Here is a 17,990-nt window from a genome sequence, read left to right on the forward strand (position 1 = left end):
CCGGGAGCAAATGAGTTAAGTACGTATCACGATAAATTGAGCGGATTTACCTCAATAACAATAAATGACGATAAATTTGCCCAAGCAAACTGTTATATAATTTGAAAATTTGAATCAATGCATGGAATACAAATTAACCGTTTCTCGTTAAATTTATTTATCAGCTTTCAATTTAACAATTGCACATGCAGTCTAAACATTAAGTATTAAAAAAAAATCTTGTAAACAATAAGAATTCTTGTGTGAACATTTATAACAGCTTGTATGACTTGAAAAATATCATCACTTGAATTTCATTAAATTCATTTCGCATTGTTATACACTAGATAGTGGCATACGTTTAGATATTTAGAATAGATACAAATACGACACATCCACCCGCCCCCCAGAAATGATACTTAGTTAAAAAATAAAATGTTTCGCAAACCTTTCCTTTCTTTTATTCAGCTCAATTATTTACATCTTATGATTTTGGAAATCCTTACAGTATGCAATAAATAATATTCCTGTTCCCAAGCACTGTGCTTATTGTACTGTAATTTTTACAAAAAATAAACAATACATAGTTAGTCCCCGTCATCTAGGACGGGCCACTTACAAGACTAGCACTGTCGTGTATTACTAATACTGCTTTGAACACATCTTCACAGACAAAAGCAATGACACAGGCTTAAAGAGGTCAACTTTGTGTAAATCACACTTAATGACGACACGATCTCCTGGTTGAAAAAGACGACATCCACTTAATTCTATTGAAGATATGTAATGCTGAGGCAATTTGTCAACTTTACTTTTAAAAAGAAACGTGCACTGTTTATCCAGTAGATGGGGCTCTTCCAGTGTGTCAAACAGTGATTCAATTTAGGGCAATTGTCTTAAAAGTGGTTCATTGTTTCAGAAAGCCTCGGTTTTTCCATCCCTATCTGGAACCTGTCAAGAGTTTACTTAATGTCGGGTGAAAGTTTGGCGAAGCTAACTTAAGCCCGACTTCATGCCATTTACTTGTGGCGTTAGCCGCTAGCGTTAGCATCTAGCGTTAGCCTACCGGGCTTCTGTTTGATTGGCTTCCTGAAAACCATGTGACTCCAAATGCAAGCACACTGTCTGCTTTCTTAAAGGGGAATGAACATAGCCGAACAACGCAGAGTCAAAGCGGGATGAAAAGACTATATTTTCTTCTTTTATTAAATTACCGAATTTACCGACGTGGTCAAAATTACGTCAGTCATCGTGAAGAATTTCGGTAACGGTAAATTTTCCGTTTACCGCCCTGCTCTAGAATGCATCTTGTACAGTATGCGCACATACATACACTCTGGCTCTCTAGGCGAGTCTAACCTCGCGGCCTAGTAGCTGGATAGACAGGCGGTCCATAAAATATATAATTTGTCTTCTTGTGTCTTGCAGGTTTCAGCAAATATCTTGGTTCCGACGCTCAACAGCTAAAGAGAGATGTACAACTTCCAATCAAAAAGGAGGAGGGAGAGCTGACATACATTAAAGATGAGGACGATATCACCATGTCGACTGGTGAGCCCTTGAATAGCGAGGATGGTCCGAGTGAGGCCAGCAGAGCGACAGAGCCTCCATGCAGCAGTTCAACAGAAGAATCGCAAGCACAAATTTTCATCGCACCATCAGATAGAAATGGCGCCACGTCACACTCACCTTACAAAGATGATGGTCAGAAAAAATCTCACCGTGGGAAAACCTTTGCTAATATCTATTCCCGTCGTATGCATATGAGGAGCCACACTGGTGAAAAACCTTTTTCCTGCTCAGTTTGTGGTCAAGAATTCACTCAAATTCACCTCTTAAAAGAACACACAAGAACACACACTGGTGAAAAACCCTTTTCCTGCTCAGTTTGTGGAAAAAGATTCGCTCAAGAGAACAACTTAAACACACACACAAGAATCCACACTGGTGAAAAACCTTTTTCCTGCTCAGTTTGTGGTCAAGGATTCACTCAAATTCACCTCTTAAAAGTACACAAAAGAACGCACACTGGTGAAAAACCCTTTTCCTGCTCAGTTTGTGGAAAAAGATTCGCTCAAAAGAGCAACTTAAACACACACACAAGAACCCACACTGGTGAAAAACCCTTTTCATGCTCAGTTTGTGGAAAAAGATTCGCTCAAAAGAGCAACTTAAACACACACGCACAAATCCACACTGGTGAGAAACCTTTTTCCTGCTCAGTTTGTGGTCAAGAATTCCGTAATCAGAGTGCCTTAAAAGTACACACAAGAACCCACACCGGCGAAAAACCTTTTTCCTGCTCAGTTTGTGGTCAAGGATTCACTGTAATTCACAACTTAAAACTACACACAAGTACCCACACTGGTGAAAAACCCTTTTCCTGCTCAGTTTGTGGTCACAGTTTCACTGAACAGACAAACTTACAAAGACACGCAAGAACCCACACTGGTGAAAAACCTTTTTCCTGTTCAGTTTGTGGTCACCGTTTCACTGAAAAGACAAACTTACAAAGACACACAAGAACCCACACTGGTGAAAAACCCTTTTCCTGCTCAGTTTGTGGGAGAGGATTCACCCAGAAGAGCACCTTAAACACACACACAAGAACCCACACTGGTGAAAAGCCCTTTTCCTGCTCAGTTTGTAGTCACAGTTTCGCTGTAAAGACAAACTTAAAAAGACACACAAGAACTCACACTGGTGAGAAACCCTTTTCCTGCTCAGTTTGTGGAAAAAGATTCACTTATAAGAGCATCTTAAACACACACACAAGAACCCACACTGGTGAAAAGCCCTTTTCCTGCACAGTTTGTGGTCACTGTTTCGCTGAAAAGACAAACTTAAAAAGACACACAAGAACTCACACTGGTGAGAAACCCTTTTCCTGCTCAGTTTGTGGTCACAGTTTCACTCAAAAGACAACCTTACAAAAACACAAAAGAATCCACACTGGTTAAAAAACATTTTTCCTGCACTGTTTGTGGTCAAAATTTCGCTCACAAGGATCGGATTAAGGGACACGTGTGTAATTGGGTGAGAAGTAGTGGCCAATGACTGTTTTGCCTGTCATCCATGCTGCTTTCATCAGATTGTGCACACAGGTCAATTGCAGTCTGTAGAGTTTCCTCAAATCCTGTGGAGGATTGGCTGTATTTGTGCCTTACTTGTGCTTTGTCCAATCCTTGTATGATGTGGATCCAAAATATTGCCAAAAGTATTGGCTCACCTGATTTAACTCTCAAGTATTATATAGACCCTACCCACCGACGTCACAAAACCACGTGCTCGCTGTATGGTTCCGCCTCCTTGTCCGTCATTTTGTCTCTGTATTAGCATTGGTTTCAATTGATCGAGGAATTTAAAATGCATTTCATGGAAGACCCGGTTCTTTCGGATGCCGTAAACTCACTGGGTGTGTTGCATAAAAGGCGTTATGTGGAAAAGCTTCGTTCTATACAGTCGCCAGATCCATATTTGATGCCCAAATCGATGTTTTTCGACCCACTGTCTTCGCCCTGTCTGCCTGACATCTGCTACGCTGATATTTACAACTATCTTGTCCACACAAAATCAGCCTATTCTCACGAAAATTTGAAAAACTTCAAGAGCTTGGAGGCTTATAAATACTTCGTTGCTGGTTGGGTGAAACGGGTCCTTCCTCGTCCACGAAAATTCGGCAGGAATCTATCTTGTGCTTGGAAAGGTGAGTTACGAAATTTTCAATTCAAAATCTTTTATTCTCGCTAACATCCACTGTCAAGTCTAATTTATTTCATGTCATTTGTCAATGCAGTTAGGGCTTTTTATGTTTATATGGTTTAGCGATAGCACTCTCACTACATACATACGTGTATGTTGTCGGCGATTAGCCTAGCAATGATCTTAATTGTGGTTATTTGTCAGCCCAAAACCCTCTAAGTATATCTTAAATGCATCTTACCGGATATAAAATGACTACTACATAGTCTGTGGTGATTTTTTTGGTGCCCAGTTTTCACGTCGAATTGCAGCCGTCCATTTCGCTCTCCTCTTTGGATCCCTCGGAATACGGTAAAACTTCAAGTCTCTCCTTCCATCTTCTCTGTTAGTGCAACCAACAGCCACACATGCCTTCACCATTTTGATTATTAATGTTAAGGAGCAGAAAAACACGCCGTAAATAGGAGGAATGTACGTAGCCGTAACAGGTTAACACTATGTTTAGACGGACAATTGGGCGGTACCATTCAGGAGAGCGGAGTTGTGACGTCACGTGGGTAGGGTCTATATACAGTATACAGTATTCTCACTCTTTCAAACTACACTTTTCACAGCTAATATTTGAAACAGTAGACCCCAAATTACAAAAATTCTAAATCATTATTCAATAATATAATTACATATATATGGAAAGTTATGATTGGCTCACATATTTTAGTTTTTTTGGGGTGTGATGATTACATATAATTTAAAAAGTTACTATTACTACTCTTGATTGACAGTGACATATTACGACAGAGTGTTGGGGCCAAATAAAGGGAGGGGAAAAAATGACTACGAGATTTAAGTTGTACCTTTTCTACAAGAAAAAAAGTTGTTTTATTACGTAGGGGTAATGTAGCTGAATAAGGGGCTACGCACTCTATGTACACGTCAGAGGTTGCGCTAGACATTTTCGTTGTCTGTCATTTTGACTGACAGGGTCATAAAAATCCGGTCATAATCTATTTTTACCCGTCACTTAAATTTTTAAAATGATAATGATGACATATTCAATAGTATTTAGTTTTCATTCATTTTTAATTAATATTGTAACGCTTGCTTGGCGGCGAAAAATTAGACACGGAAGTCGTATTTTTCACCCTCTTTTTACTCTGCCTACCGCCAACACCACCAACAAAACAACAACTCCGCCCCCAAAGAAAAAGAGGCAACTATATAGACCCCAATCACCAACGTCACACAATGATCTTAATTGTGGTTGTCAGCCCAAAATCTTCTAAATATATATTAAATGCATCTTACCAGATATAAAATGACTACTACATAGTCTGTGGTGATCGTTTGGTGCCCAGATTTCTTGTTGAATTACACCAGTCCATATCGCTCTCCTCTTCTCTCAGAATACGGTAGAACTTCAAATCTCTCTGTCTATCTTCTCTGTTACTGCAACCAACCGCCACACACGCCTTCACCATTTTGATTATTAATGTTAACGAGCAGAAAAACACGCCGTAATAGGAGGCATGTACGTAGCGGTAATGTACAAACACGACGAGCTGACGGAAAATATGGCGGCTCCAGTCAGGGGGGCGGAGTTGTGACGTCATGTGATTGGGGTCTATACACAGGCGGCAATCTAGTCCACCAATTGGATGACGCGCTGGCACACCAGGTGCACCAATAAGAACCTCGCGTTGACGTGTCAATCACGGTGCCGCCGCCAGACCCCAGTGACGCTACAATATTCTGACAGAATAGCCAACGCCGTCATGCATTAAGAGAGACAATAGCTAATTAATATGCTCATTTGCCACCCTGTGGTCTGGGGTGTGAATTGCAACCTGTCAAAATGACGGACGGACTTCAGTTTTTTCCGTCACCGTTTTAAAAAACCGGTCAACGACGGAAAATATTCGGTTAACGCGACCCCTGGTACACGTACCCTAGCTGGAAGCTCCGACAAAGCATGAGTAAAATCCTTCCATTGATTATAATTTTTTGTAGATAAGTTAAAAGATAACGGATTTCCTTATTTTGGAAACTGATTCCAAAACACAGCCTCACGAGATGCTTTCATTATTGTTGACCTTAGTGGAGGTGGCAAAGCGCTACAGAAAGTACGTGGCTGCTTATTCAGCTACAATACCCCTACATAACAGAATGACTTATTTTCCTCATAGTAACAGTACGACTGTAATCTCGTATTCCTCTTTTCTTTATTTTGGCCGAATACTTTATCGTACAAATCGGACAATGATAATTAAAATTGTTTAAGCTTTTAATTGTTCCGACCCCCGTCGATGACAATCTCTCGACTCTGCCTCGAATTTTAAAGTGCTTGTACTTCACGGTGCTTGATAATTTTATTCATTATAAACAACTTTTTTTCATTCAGTCCTAGCCTCCTCTTCCCTTTGTTCAGAACAAGCCTATTTACTATTTATAATATTAGAGCTCAAAACTAGGGTTGTAACTAAAACCGATACTTCGTTACCCAGTTGATTCTAAGATTCAGAAAATGTGACGGGACTGCCTTTTCTGCAATACCCGAGAACTGAATTGAATTGAATTAATATTCATGATGTTAGTAACTGTTGCTGGGGGTGGGGGCAGGGGTCGCGTTAACCGAATATTTTCCGTCGTTGACCGTTTTTTAAAAACGGTGACGGAAAAAACTGAAGTTCGTCTGTCATTTTGACAGGTTGCAATTCACACCCCAGACCACAGGGTGGCAAGTGAGTATATTAATTAGCTATTGTCTCTCTTAATGCATGATGTCGTTGGCTATTCTGTCAGAATATTGTAGCGTCACCGGGGTCTGGCGGCGGCACCGTGATTGACACGTCAACGTGAGGTTCTTATTGGTGCACCCGGTGTGCCAGCGTGTCATCCAATTGGTGGACTAGATTGCCGCCTGTGTATAGACCCCAATCACATGACGTCACAACTCCGCCCCCTGACTGGAGCCGCCATATTGTGTGTCAGCTTGTCGTGTTTACACATTACCGCTACGTACATGCCTCCTATTACGGCGTGTTTTTCTGCTCGTTAACATTAATAATCAAAATGGTGAAGGCGTGTGTGGCGGTTGGTTGCAGTAACAGAGAAGATAGACTGAGAGACTTGAAGTTCTACCATATTCTGAGAGACCCGAAGAGGAGAGCGATATGGACTGCTGTAATTCGACAAGAAATCTGGGCACCAAACGATCACCACAGACTATGTAGTAGTCATTTTATATCTGGTAAGATGCATTTAATATATATTTAGAAGATTTTGGGCTGACAACCACAATCAAGATCATTGTGTGACGTTGGTGATTGGGGTCTATATAGTTGCCTCTTTTTCTTTGGGGGCGGACTTGTTGTTTTGTTGGTGGTGTTCGCGATAAGCAGAGTAAAAAGGGAGAAAAATACCACGACTTCCGTGTCTAATTTTTCGCCGCCAAGCAAGCCTTACAATATTAATTAAAAATGAATGAAAACTAAATACTATTGAATATGTCATCATTATCATTTTAAAAATTTAAGTGACGGGTAAAAATAGATTATGACCGGATTTTTATGACCCTGTCAGTCAAAATGACAACGAAAATGTCTAGCGCAACCTCTGGGTGGGGGTCAAACATGCATTTGTCCCTCATGCTAAATGTTGCATGTTGTTTTTGTTGTTATACAATATTTTACGAAAGTATTGTTTCCTACATACCCTTAGGATATTGGTCAGTTTATTTTTATATTTTTTTCTGCCTCAGTAGTTTTGTTATATGAGTTTTTTTGACAGTTTTGATCATATAATGGTGTGAATATATTAAAAAATGTTTCATATACACAGTTGATGTCAATTCCATTACATACATTTTCCCAATTTTGTGCCAGTAAATCCTTTTTAAATGAATTCCTCACTCGCCTGTACTTGACATTCTGCTCTGGCAAATTTCCTAGTTGGGTGCTGTTATAAACTGCAAAAACTGGTAGATGATCACTAATACTGTTCATTTCAGTCCGCTTACTGTTTTACTTCCAATGTCATTGGTGAATATATTATCTATTAAAGTAGTACTGTAGGTTGTGATTCGACTCGGTCTGGTGATTTTTGGATACAAACTCACACTGTACATGGTATTGGTAAATTCATCAACCGAATGGTGCTTGTTCGGATTGAGCAAATCAATATTGAAATCCCCACAAAATGCGCCCCCATTTTGTCCAATGCAGATTCTTGACACTACTCTCGACTACTTACAGTAGTGGTGTCATTTCACCCACATGTCTTTGCGCCTGCTTTATTTGCTGACACGTACACTCAAACTGGGTGTGGCTGATTAACTCTGCTAGTACATTTAACTCTGACAAGGGTGTCTGTGTTCAACTCACTTAAATGGAACAGCACCAAAAGTGATCTTAACACTGCTGAAACAACACCCATATCAACTCAAAAATAATGTTCACCAAAAAATCAACTCCACAGATTTTGCTGTGTACGGCAACCTCAGAGGGACATAAGTCAGAAATTTTTGCAATCACTTTACATACATATTAAGCAATCTTTTTCATAAGTGTTTTAATTGACTCTTACATAATACAACAATAGATTCAGTAATGTGTAAAAACACAAAGCTAATGTGAATATGGTGTTATACTTGTGTAGCGCTTTCCACCTTTCAAGGCCCTCAAAGCATTTTAAACTACATCGCCGTCCACCTACTAGTGACGCAGCACCAGGAGCAAAGTGGGGTTCAGTATCTTGCTCAATGATACTTAGGCAAGTTCTTCAGGGCAGAGAATCGAACCCACAACCTCTGGGTTGGGGGACAACTCCCAACTGAGCCACGCCACCCCATATATACAATGAAAAACACCTAGTATTTCAAAGTTATAATCACATTACGTATATATTAAGCAATGCTTATTCATAAGTGTTTTAATTGACTCTCTTACATGATAAATATAACAATGGATTCCGTAATGTATAAAAACACAAAACTAATGTATATATCCAATGAAAAACACCTATTTAAAAGTTGAAATAGTGCATGTGCATTTTTTTGAGGGTAGTCAAATCGCACGGCAAAATCTAAAGCACTCCCTGAAGCAATCACATGGTACTGCTGGCCAGCACATTAGGTTTTGCTAATTCGTAAAGTGATCTCATTTGTTTTTGTAAAGAAACCACACACATAAACACATTCATATAACAGCTCAAAGTCACAAACTTCTATTCAAACCAGGGGTCCCCAAACTTTTTCCTGTGAGGGCCACATAACCCTTCTCTTCTCTGATGAGGGGCCGGGGTCAGTTTGTAACAGAAAAAGTGTGACGATTGCAGGAGTGCCTAAATGTAAAAATGTATTGTTTTTCAGAAAGCCACAATCAAATAACCTTTTCTGGATTCTTCACAGAACCAAAGTAAATAAAATAAAAATGATATGATATAATATAATTAGGGCTGTCAAACGATTAAAATTTTTAAGCGAGTTAATCACAGCTTAAAAATTAATCGTAATTAATCGCAATTCAAACATCTCTAAAATATGCCTTATTTTTCTGTAAATTATTGTTGGAATGGAAAGATAAGACACAAGACGGATATATACATTCAACATACTGTACATAAGTACTGTATTTGTTTATTATAACAATAAATCAACAAGATGGCATTAACATTAATATTCTGTCAAAGCAATCCCTGGATAGAACGACTTGTAGGTCTTAAAAGATAGATTTTAGTACAAATTATAGAAATTTTATGTTAAAACCCCTCTTAATGTTTTCGTTTTAATAAAATTGGTAAAATTTTCAATCAAAAAAATTAACTAGTAGCTCACCATTGTTGATGTCAAGAATTACACAATGCTCATGGTGCATAAAATCAGTCGCACCCAAGCGCCAGCAGAGGGAGACAAAAAACACAAGTAACAAGTGGACATGACACTGCTGTCATTTTAATCTGTTTGAGCGGGGCATATGCGTTAATTGCGTCAAATATTTTAACGTGATTAATGAAAAAAATTAATTACTAGAGGTGTGCATCGGCACTGACCTCACGATTCGATTCGATTACGATTCGGAGGGCCACGATTCGATTCGATTCGATTCGATTAAGAGGGCCACGATTCGATTCGGTTCGATTCGGCAATGCATCACGATGCATTAAAGCCTGGGATGCATTAAAATGCTAAAGCAAAGCATATTTTTCGTGAATCATGAGGCAACACAAGCGGTCAGACATTAAACACCTTTTTATAGGCTCTTGTGTCATTCCTGGTTGTAGTTAAATGAAAATAGTAATATATGTAAAAATAATAAAAAAAACATCACAGCATTTAATTAGTGCTTTGAATGAGACCAGGGCTTTCTTTTTTTTTTTTCTACACACACTAGCAGTCTTTCATTTTTTACACACCGCATAAGTTTGGTCAAGTTTCCCACCAACCTCATAGAAGCCAAAATGTCTCCATATGCCTGCTTTCAATGTCTTTGGTGCGTCAGTAATCTTTCGCGCTTCCTCTTTCACCGCTTCAGCCATTGTTAGTATGTCTTATCTCTGCTTTCTTGAGTGCCACTGCGCAATTGCGCATGTCTGTGACGTTACTCCCGTGAGGAAACAGATTTGAGTTCCTCGTCCCCCCTGCATTGCTTGTACAATAGCTCCCTCTACAGGTAAACATGAGAATAATAATACAAATGTGGAAACCAAATCCATTGCATCACTGGAAGATTTTTGAACGGACTTATATATTTTAATATGTGCTGAATCGATTCGGCTTGTTGCCCGCATCGAATCGCATCGTCCATGGCCCGCATCGGGATGCATCGCCGCATCGATTATTGTTGACACCAGTATTAATTACCGCCCGTTAACGCGATAACTTTGACAGCCCTTAATATAATATAATATAATACAATATAATATAATCAGGGGTGCACATAATTTTTTTGCCCAGGTTCTCAGAGGAGGACCTGGAGATGTGACTTGGTCCTCATTGAGCTTGAGAGCCGAACCACCTGATGCGATAAATTTATGACAAGCTTTACTTAGAGCCAATTAACTTTGATTAATTATATTAACAGTTAATGCTTGATTAACATCAACTGGCACAACAAAATTGCCATTACTTTGAAGTGAAATGTAAAGAAATAAACATAAAAGCACCAATTCAAAATAAAGGGCATTATGCGGCTCCCACATTAACTCCAAGCCTTTTTAAAAGTGGGATGTCCTCCTCATAAGACCTCATTGAAGGTGTATGTTTAGCTTTGTAAAATGCGAGCAAAAACACGTTTGTCAGTGCATGTCGCTGTTCATTACCTTTATTCCGCCCTATTCCGCCACATGTCCATAGGGCGAGTGGGGTCCTGTTTGACATCGATAGTTTGCTTAATTGCCACATGCTCTGTTTTTTTCGTGCTTTTCAAAGTTTGGATGGCTGAAATTCTTTGACCCTACATAAAATGCGTTGCTCTAATCGGCGACATTGGGATTCTCACGGCACATTTTGTACCGCATTTCCGTGCGAGCATCATTCACTTCTAGCCATGGTACCTCCTGTAGCCACTTTTCAGCAAAAGTCCTTTTTTTCGGTAGCTCCGGTGACGTCTCTGCAAAAGCGTATGGAAGCCGTTGAGGGCCAGCGCGTTTGTCTACGTCCAGTACGCATGTGCGGACCACTTATGTGCACCCCTGAATATAACATAATATAATATAATATCATGTAATGTAATATAATATAATAATACTGTATTAATTAAATAGATAATAACCAAATAACCATTGCTCAGTTCTTCACAGAAAAAAAGCCAGGACATAAATAACTCTATTGGGGAAAAAAAAAAAAAAAAAGTTTTTTTTTTTTTTTTTTTTTTTTTTTTTTTTTTTTGTTCAGGGGGCCGGACCAAATGTGGCTGCGGGCCGTAGTTTGGGGACCCCTGATTCAAACTGTAAATCGTGCTTTGAAATTGGATTTGAATTGTATTAATGAACAACTGGAAAATAAGTGAGTCACGCAATTTATATCAGTGCTTTGCCCACAAGGAAAAAAAAAAAGGAAAATTAGCAATTTTTAAAAATTTGAATGAACATGACTTTTGTCTGGAATTGTCTACTAAGAAATTATTTTTATGTTTTATAGCCATGACCTTTATTAAAAACCTTTGGCAAGTTTTTTTGTTCTTAAAACAGTACAGATGTACACTACAGTTAAGCCAGGAAGCTGTAATTAAATATTGTTTGTGAAGGAATTACGTAGTCATCCGTTGTATTCATTGTTAATGACATGCCTAAGACAACTTCAAGTGAAATTGGTAATTGAAAAACGTGACATTTATAATTGTTAGTTGCAGCCTTATCACTATACCATACCATCATCTACCGCTTGCTCCGAGGTAGGGTCGCGGGGGCAGCAACTTTAGCAGGGAAGCCCAGACTTCCCTCTCCCCAGCCACTTCAACTAGCTCCTCCGGCGGGATCCCAAGGCGTTCCCAGGCCAACCGAGAGACAGTCTCTCCAGCGTGTCCTGGGTCGTCCCCGGGGCCTCCCGCCTGAGGGACATGCCTGGAACACCTCTCCGGGGAGGCGTCCAGGAAGCATCCGAACCAGATGCCTGAGCCACCTCAGCTGGCTCCTCTCAACGGGGAGGAGTAGCGGCTCGACGCCGAGTCCCTCCTGGATGACCTAGCTTCTCACCCTATCTCTGAGGGAGAACCCAGATACCCTGCGGAGAAAACTCATTTCTGCTGCTTGTATCCGGGATCTTGTTCTTTCAGTCACGGCCCACAGCTCGTGACCTTAAGTGAGGGTAGGGACTAGGCCTGAACGATATTGGAAAAAACTATTGCTGCGATTTTTTGGGGGTTTGCGATATATTGCGATATTATATTGCGATATTAAAAAAAATGCATATATTTTTTTCAAGAAATTTTCACAAGATAACTTAAATAGCTGTTTGGAAAGACTTTAGATGACTCACCATCACCACAGTGTAGAGTCATCCCTTGTTTTTCACAGTTAATGGGGACCAGAACCCGCCGCGATAAGTGAAAAACCAAGAAGTAGCGCACCCCCCCCTCCCATTTTTTTTTTTTTTTTTTGGTGTGTTTTTGTGCCCAATGTATTTATTCAGATTTAGCATTGGAAAGAGATACATATAAGACATGTTTTTTTTCTCACTTTTCCCCCCAAAGATATTTTTAAAATGTATATAAATAAATGGTTTTTAAGCACTTAAAATGTCATAATTATGATGTTTTAAACATAACTGTCCTACCAAATCATTTTTGAACAAGAATAAAGTACCGTAGCAGATAAATGCTTGGCTTTATTAAATGCTTCTGTTTATCTTCTTTAGCTGTGACCGTTGAAGTGTCATGTAGAAATTTCAAACTCCTCATGATCACTTCTGGCATTTAAATGTCTCCAACGTCCCCACAGTACACACATTCACTCCAGCACGGCTTCCTTACAACTGTTTAACAAGTTAAACGATGATTGACAGATGCCAGTGCGAAGTCTGCTTCTTTGGCCAGATCAAAGCCATCGTTGTGCCGCAGTAACTGAGAGGATCAAAAGGCTGGGAGAGGGAGGGTAGGAGGCTGTGCGCAGACCACAAAGTGAGGCGTATGTGGATCAAAAAGAAAAACTATCGCACGTGCTTGCGATGGGACTATTGCGCACACGCACATCGCGATGGCGATGTTTAAACGATATATCGTTCAGGCTTAGTAGGGACATAGATCGACTGGTAAACCGAGACCTTCGCCTTTCGGCTCAGCTCCTTCTTCACCACTACGGACCACTGCAGAGTCTGCATTACTGCAGACGCTGCACCGATCCGCCTGTCGATCTCCCGCTCCCTCCAACCCTCGCTCTTGAACAAGACCCCAAGATACTTGAACTCCTCCACTTGGGGCAGTATCTCATCCCCGACCCGGAGAGGGCACTCCACCCTTTTCCGACTGAGGACCATGGTCTCTGATTTGGAGGTGCTGATCTTCATCCCAACCGCTTCACACTCGGCAGCGAACCGCTACAGTGAGAGTTGGAGGTCATGGCCTGATGAAGCCAACAGCACCACATCATCTGCAAAAAGCAGAGATGCAATGTTGAGGTCACCAAACCGGACCCCTATCAACGCTTCGGCTGCACCTAGAAATTCTATCCATAAAAATTATGAACAGAATCGGTGACAAAGGGCAGCCTTGACTCACTGGAAACGAATTTGACTTACTGCCGGCGATGTGGACCAAACTCTGACACCGGTCGTACAGGGACCGAAAAGCCTTTACCAAGGGGCTCGGTACCCCGTACTCCCGGAGCACCCGCCACAGGACTCCCCGAGGCACACGGTCGAAAGCCTTCTCCAGATCAACAAAACACATGTTGACTGGTTGGGCGAACTCCCATGCACCCTCGAAGACCCTGCCGAGGGTATAGAGCTGGTCCACTGTTCCACGGCCGGGATGAAAACCACACTGCTCCTCCTGAATCAGAGATTCGACTTTCCGACTGACCCTCCTTTCCAGCACCCCTGAATAGACTTTACCGGGGAGGGTGAGGAGTGTGATCCGTCTATAATTGGAACACACCCTCCGGTCCCCCTTCTTAAAAAGGGGGACCACCACCCTGGTCTGCCAGTCCAGAGGCACTGTCCCTGATGTCCACGCGATGTTGTAGAGGCGTGTCAGCCATGACAGCCCCACAACATCCAGAGCCTTTAGGATCTCATCAACCCCCGGGGCCTTGCCACCGAGGAGCTTTCCAACCACCTCAGTGACAACCCCAGAGATTGGAGAGCACACGTCGGAGTCACCAGACTCTGCTCCCTCCAAGAAAGCCGTGTCGGTGGAATTGAGGAGGTCTTTGAAGTATTCTCCCCACCGACTCACAACGTCCCGAGTCAATCTCAGCAGTACCCCATCTTCACTATACACAGTGTTAATGGTGCACTGCTTTCCTCTCCTCAGACGCCCGATGGTGGACCAGAATTTCCTCGAAGCCGTCCGGAAGTCGTTTTCCATGGACTCGCCAAACTCCTCCCATGTCCGAGTTTTTGCCTCGGCGACCGCCGAAGCTGCAGTCCACTTGGCCAGCCGGTACCTGTCAGCTGCCTCCGGAGTCCCACAGGCCAGAAAGGCCCAGTAGCCCTCCTTCTTCAGCTTGACGGCATCCCTTAACGCTGGTGTCCACCAGCGGGTTCGGGGATTGCCGCCACAACAGACACCAACTACCTTACGGCCACAGCTCCGATCGGCCGCCTCAACAATGGAGGTGCGGAACATGGCCCACTCGGACTCAATGTCCCCCACCTCCCCCGGGACAAGGGAGAAGTTCTGCCGGAGGTGGGTGTTAAAGCTCTTTCTGACAGGGGATTCTGCCAGATGTTCCCAGCAGACCCTCACAATACGTTTGGGCCTGTCAGGTCTGGCCAGCATCTTCCCCCGCCATCGGAGCCAACACACCACCAGGTGGTGATCAGTTGACAGCTCCGCCCCTCTCTTCACCCAAGTGTCCAAAACATGCGGCCGCAAGTCCGATGACACGATTGCAAAGTCGATCATCGAAATGCGGCCTAGGGTGTCCTGGTGCCAAGTGCACATATTGACACCCTTATGTTTGAACATAGTATGTTATCACTAACATACTAAAAAAAGCAGCAAAATTGCCGCCCGAAAAAAGTGTGTGTGTCTCTGCTGGGTTGGTAGCCGGTTGGGATTGTCGGGTAGTGGGGCGCCATTTTTCATTTCGCATACCCTAACAAGAATAGGTATTGTTAGTATATTTTATATAAAATATAGTATAATTTTCCTGGTCGGAGGTTGGAAAACTCCGCCTTCCCACCTTCCTCGAATGCAGCAAAAAGAGTGGCTAGTTTTTCCTCTTTGTTGTTTTTGATCTCCTCTATCTCAGTCACTTAACCGAAGTCACTTTATTGTAGCCTAGCTGGCCGACTGAAAACATCGACACGACATGAAGCATTCAGAAATCAAGCGAGTAAAATGTCAGCGAGAACGACACCGGCTGCAGTAAAAGAGGAGCCCCCGTGTAGCCAACACTTGACTGTGTGCAAAATAATGTATGCAAAGGTTGTTTTTTACAGACTACAAGGTTGGTCGGTTCACTTTCAATGATACGAAATATACTGTACATGACAGACAGAAAGAAGACAAATCCCAGTGATGAGAATTCATTTTTAATGTAGTGGTGTCAAGATATTACAATTTTTAGTCACTTTTAATCGCATTTTTCATAGTTAATGCCGGGTCCGGCTCTACACAGGCGCAGGAGGGGGCAGTGCTCCCTTAAATAAATGTCTTGCCCCCTCAAATCAAAATTTTAGACATTGAGAAAGCACATTTTTAATACTCTCTCAAAATTAATATATTACTAATTGACAGATTAATCTGCACTTAATACACAATCACTCCATATACAAAATCTGCAAATGGCGCTTAATATGGTAATTTATGCACGTAACTTTGGCTGTGATAGGCATGAGTTGACACTTCTGCGAAGAACCTTCAGGAGATATGATGTGTTAACGTTTTTCGGGAGGTCTAAGTTTCGAAGTTGGAAAATCGTTCTGATGTGCTGCAAAGCCGTAATGTGGGATAAAAACATGGTTGCTACACAGGGCCTTGCAGAGACCGGTGGAGGGGCAGGTGCTCATAGATCAAAAGGGGCACATGAACAAGTATTTAATACACCTTACAACAAAACTTTGATTTTAACCAGCTTTACAGTATAATTGGCTGTGACTGTGACATACTTTAATTGGCAGGGGGGAATAGTGCATAGAAATCAACACTGTCATCAACACTTTCTGGCTGTGATTCAGTCAGTCTTTGCCTCTTTTCTTCCTTCAACCTCTACATCAGGGGTGTCCAAACTTTTTGCATAGGGGGCCAGATTTGGTGTCGAAAAAATTTGGGGGGCCGACCTTGGCTGACGCTTTTTACGTAGAACAATTAGGGCTGTCAAAATCATCGCGTTAACAAGCGTTAATTAATTTTTAAAAAATTAATCACGTTAAAATATTTGACGCATTTAACGCACATGCCCCGCTCAAACAGATTAAAATGACAGCAAAGTGTCATTTCCACTCCTTACTTGTGTTTTTTGGTGTTTTTCCGCCCTCTGCTGACGCTTGGGTGCGACTGATTTTATGAGTTTCAGGCTTCAGCACCATAATTATTATTGACATCAACAATGGCGAGCTACTAGTTTATTTTTTTGATTGAAAATTTTACAAACTTTATTAAAACGAAAACATTAAGAGGGGTTTTAATATAAAATTTCTATGACTTGTTCTAACATTTATTTTTTAAGAACTACAAATCTTTCTATCCATGGGTCGCTTTAACAGAATGTTAATAATGTTAATCTCATGTTGTTGATTTATTGTTATAATAAACAAATACAGTACTTATGTACATTATGTTGAATGTATATATCCGTCATGTGTCTTATCTTTCCATTCCAACAATAATTTACAGAAAAATATGGCATATTTTAAAGATGGTTTAAATTGCGATTAATTACGATTAATTTTTAAGCTGTGATTAACTCGATTAAAAATTTTAATCATTTGACAGCCCTAAGAACAATATATTTAAGCAAATTTTAGCAAGCCATTCTGTGCATCACATTTGCTTTAGTAACATTTTTAATTATTTAATTAATAATTTCAACAATCTCAGAACTAGCCTTTGTGGTGTTGTCTTTCGACTCTCAGGCTCTTGCGAAATACTGCTGTGAAATAATCTAGCTTCAAGTTGCTTCAATTTCTCACAACGTATCTTCCCTGTAATCTTGTCGTACATGTCAACGTGTCTTGTTTGGTAATATCGCCTCACATTGAACTCTTTAAAGACATTGACTGTCTCTTTTCAAATGAGGCGGACACAGTTGTTGCGTATTTTAGTGAAGAAATAGTCCAGTTTCCACCTGTCCTTGAAGCGTCGGCCGTCACAGTCAACTTTCTTTTTTTTTTGTTGTCGTCATTTTAGAAAATTGGGAGTAAAGGGTCACATGGGGTAATGTTGCTTAGAGTGCTGCTGCCTTTTAGTGGGTAAATGATGAGTAGCTTTTAGTGTGTAAGCTACTTCATATGCTGGTAGCAGTGCTGCTGACCAATTTATTAAGTCTGTGTGTGGGCCAGATGTTACTGATTTTAGGACAGTGGCTAGGGGCCGGATGAAATTTGACCACGGGTCGCATTTGGCCCCCGGGCCGGACTTTGGACATGCCTGGTCTAAGCTCTTTTTTTTTTTTTTTTTTTTATTTTTTTAAATAAGATTGAAATGAAAACT

At 41.2% G+C, this 17,990-nt stretch overlaps 1 protein-coding gene across 3 annotated transcripts in view; it reads left to right on the plus strand.

Annotated features, from left to right (window-relative positions):
- Nucleotides 1-7,740, plus strand: part of LOC130928042 (gastrula zinc finger protein XlCGF26.1-like) — a 28,038-nt gene extending 20,298 nt beyond the window's left edge. Inside the window, exons 3-4 of one of the 3 annotated variants that reach the window (XR_009066569.1) lie at nt 1,408-4,607; nt 7,286-7,740. Coding sequence is in view for 2 of the 3 variants with exons in the window: in XM_057854239.1 (XP_057710222.1) it covers nt 1,408-2,939 (1,532 nt within the window). In the remaining variant the exon portion in view is untranslated. Of the gene's footprint in view, nt 1-1,407; nt 4,994-7,285 lie in introns of those variants that run through there. The other 2 variants (XM_057854239.1, XM_057854240.1) reach the window with 2 other exon arrangements.
- Nucleotides 7,741-17,990: the final 10,250 nt, after the last annotated feature.

The sequence above is a fragment of the Corythoichthys intestinalis genome, chromosome 13 (assembly GCF_030265065.1).
Source record: "Corythoichthys intestinalis isolate RoL2023-P3 chromosome 13, ASM3026506v1, whole genome shotgun sequence".
In the NCBI taxonomy this organism is placed as follows: Eukaryota; Metazoa; Chordata; class Actinopteri; order Syngnathiformes; family Syngnathidae; genus Corythoichthys; species Corythoichthys intestinalis.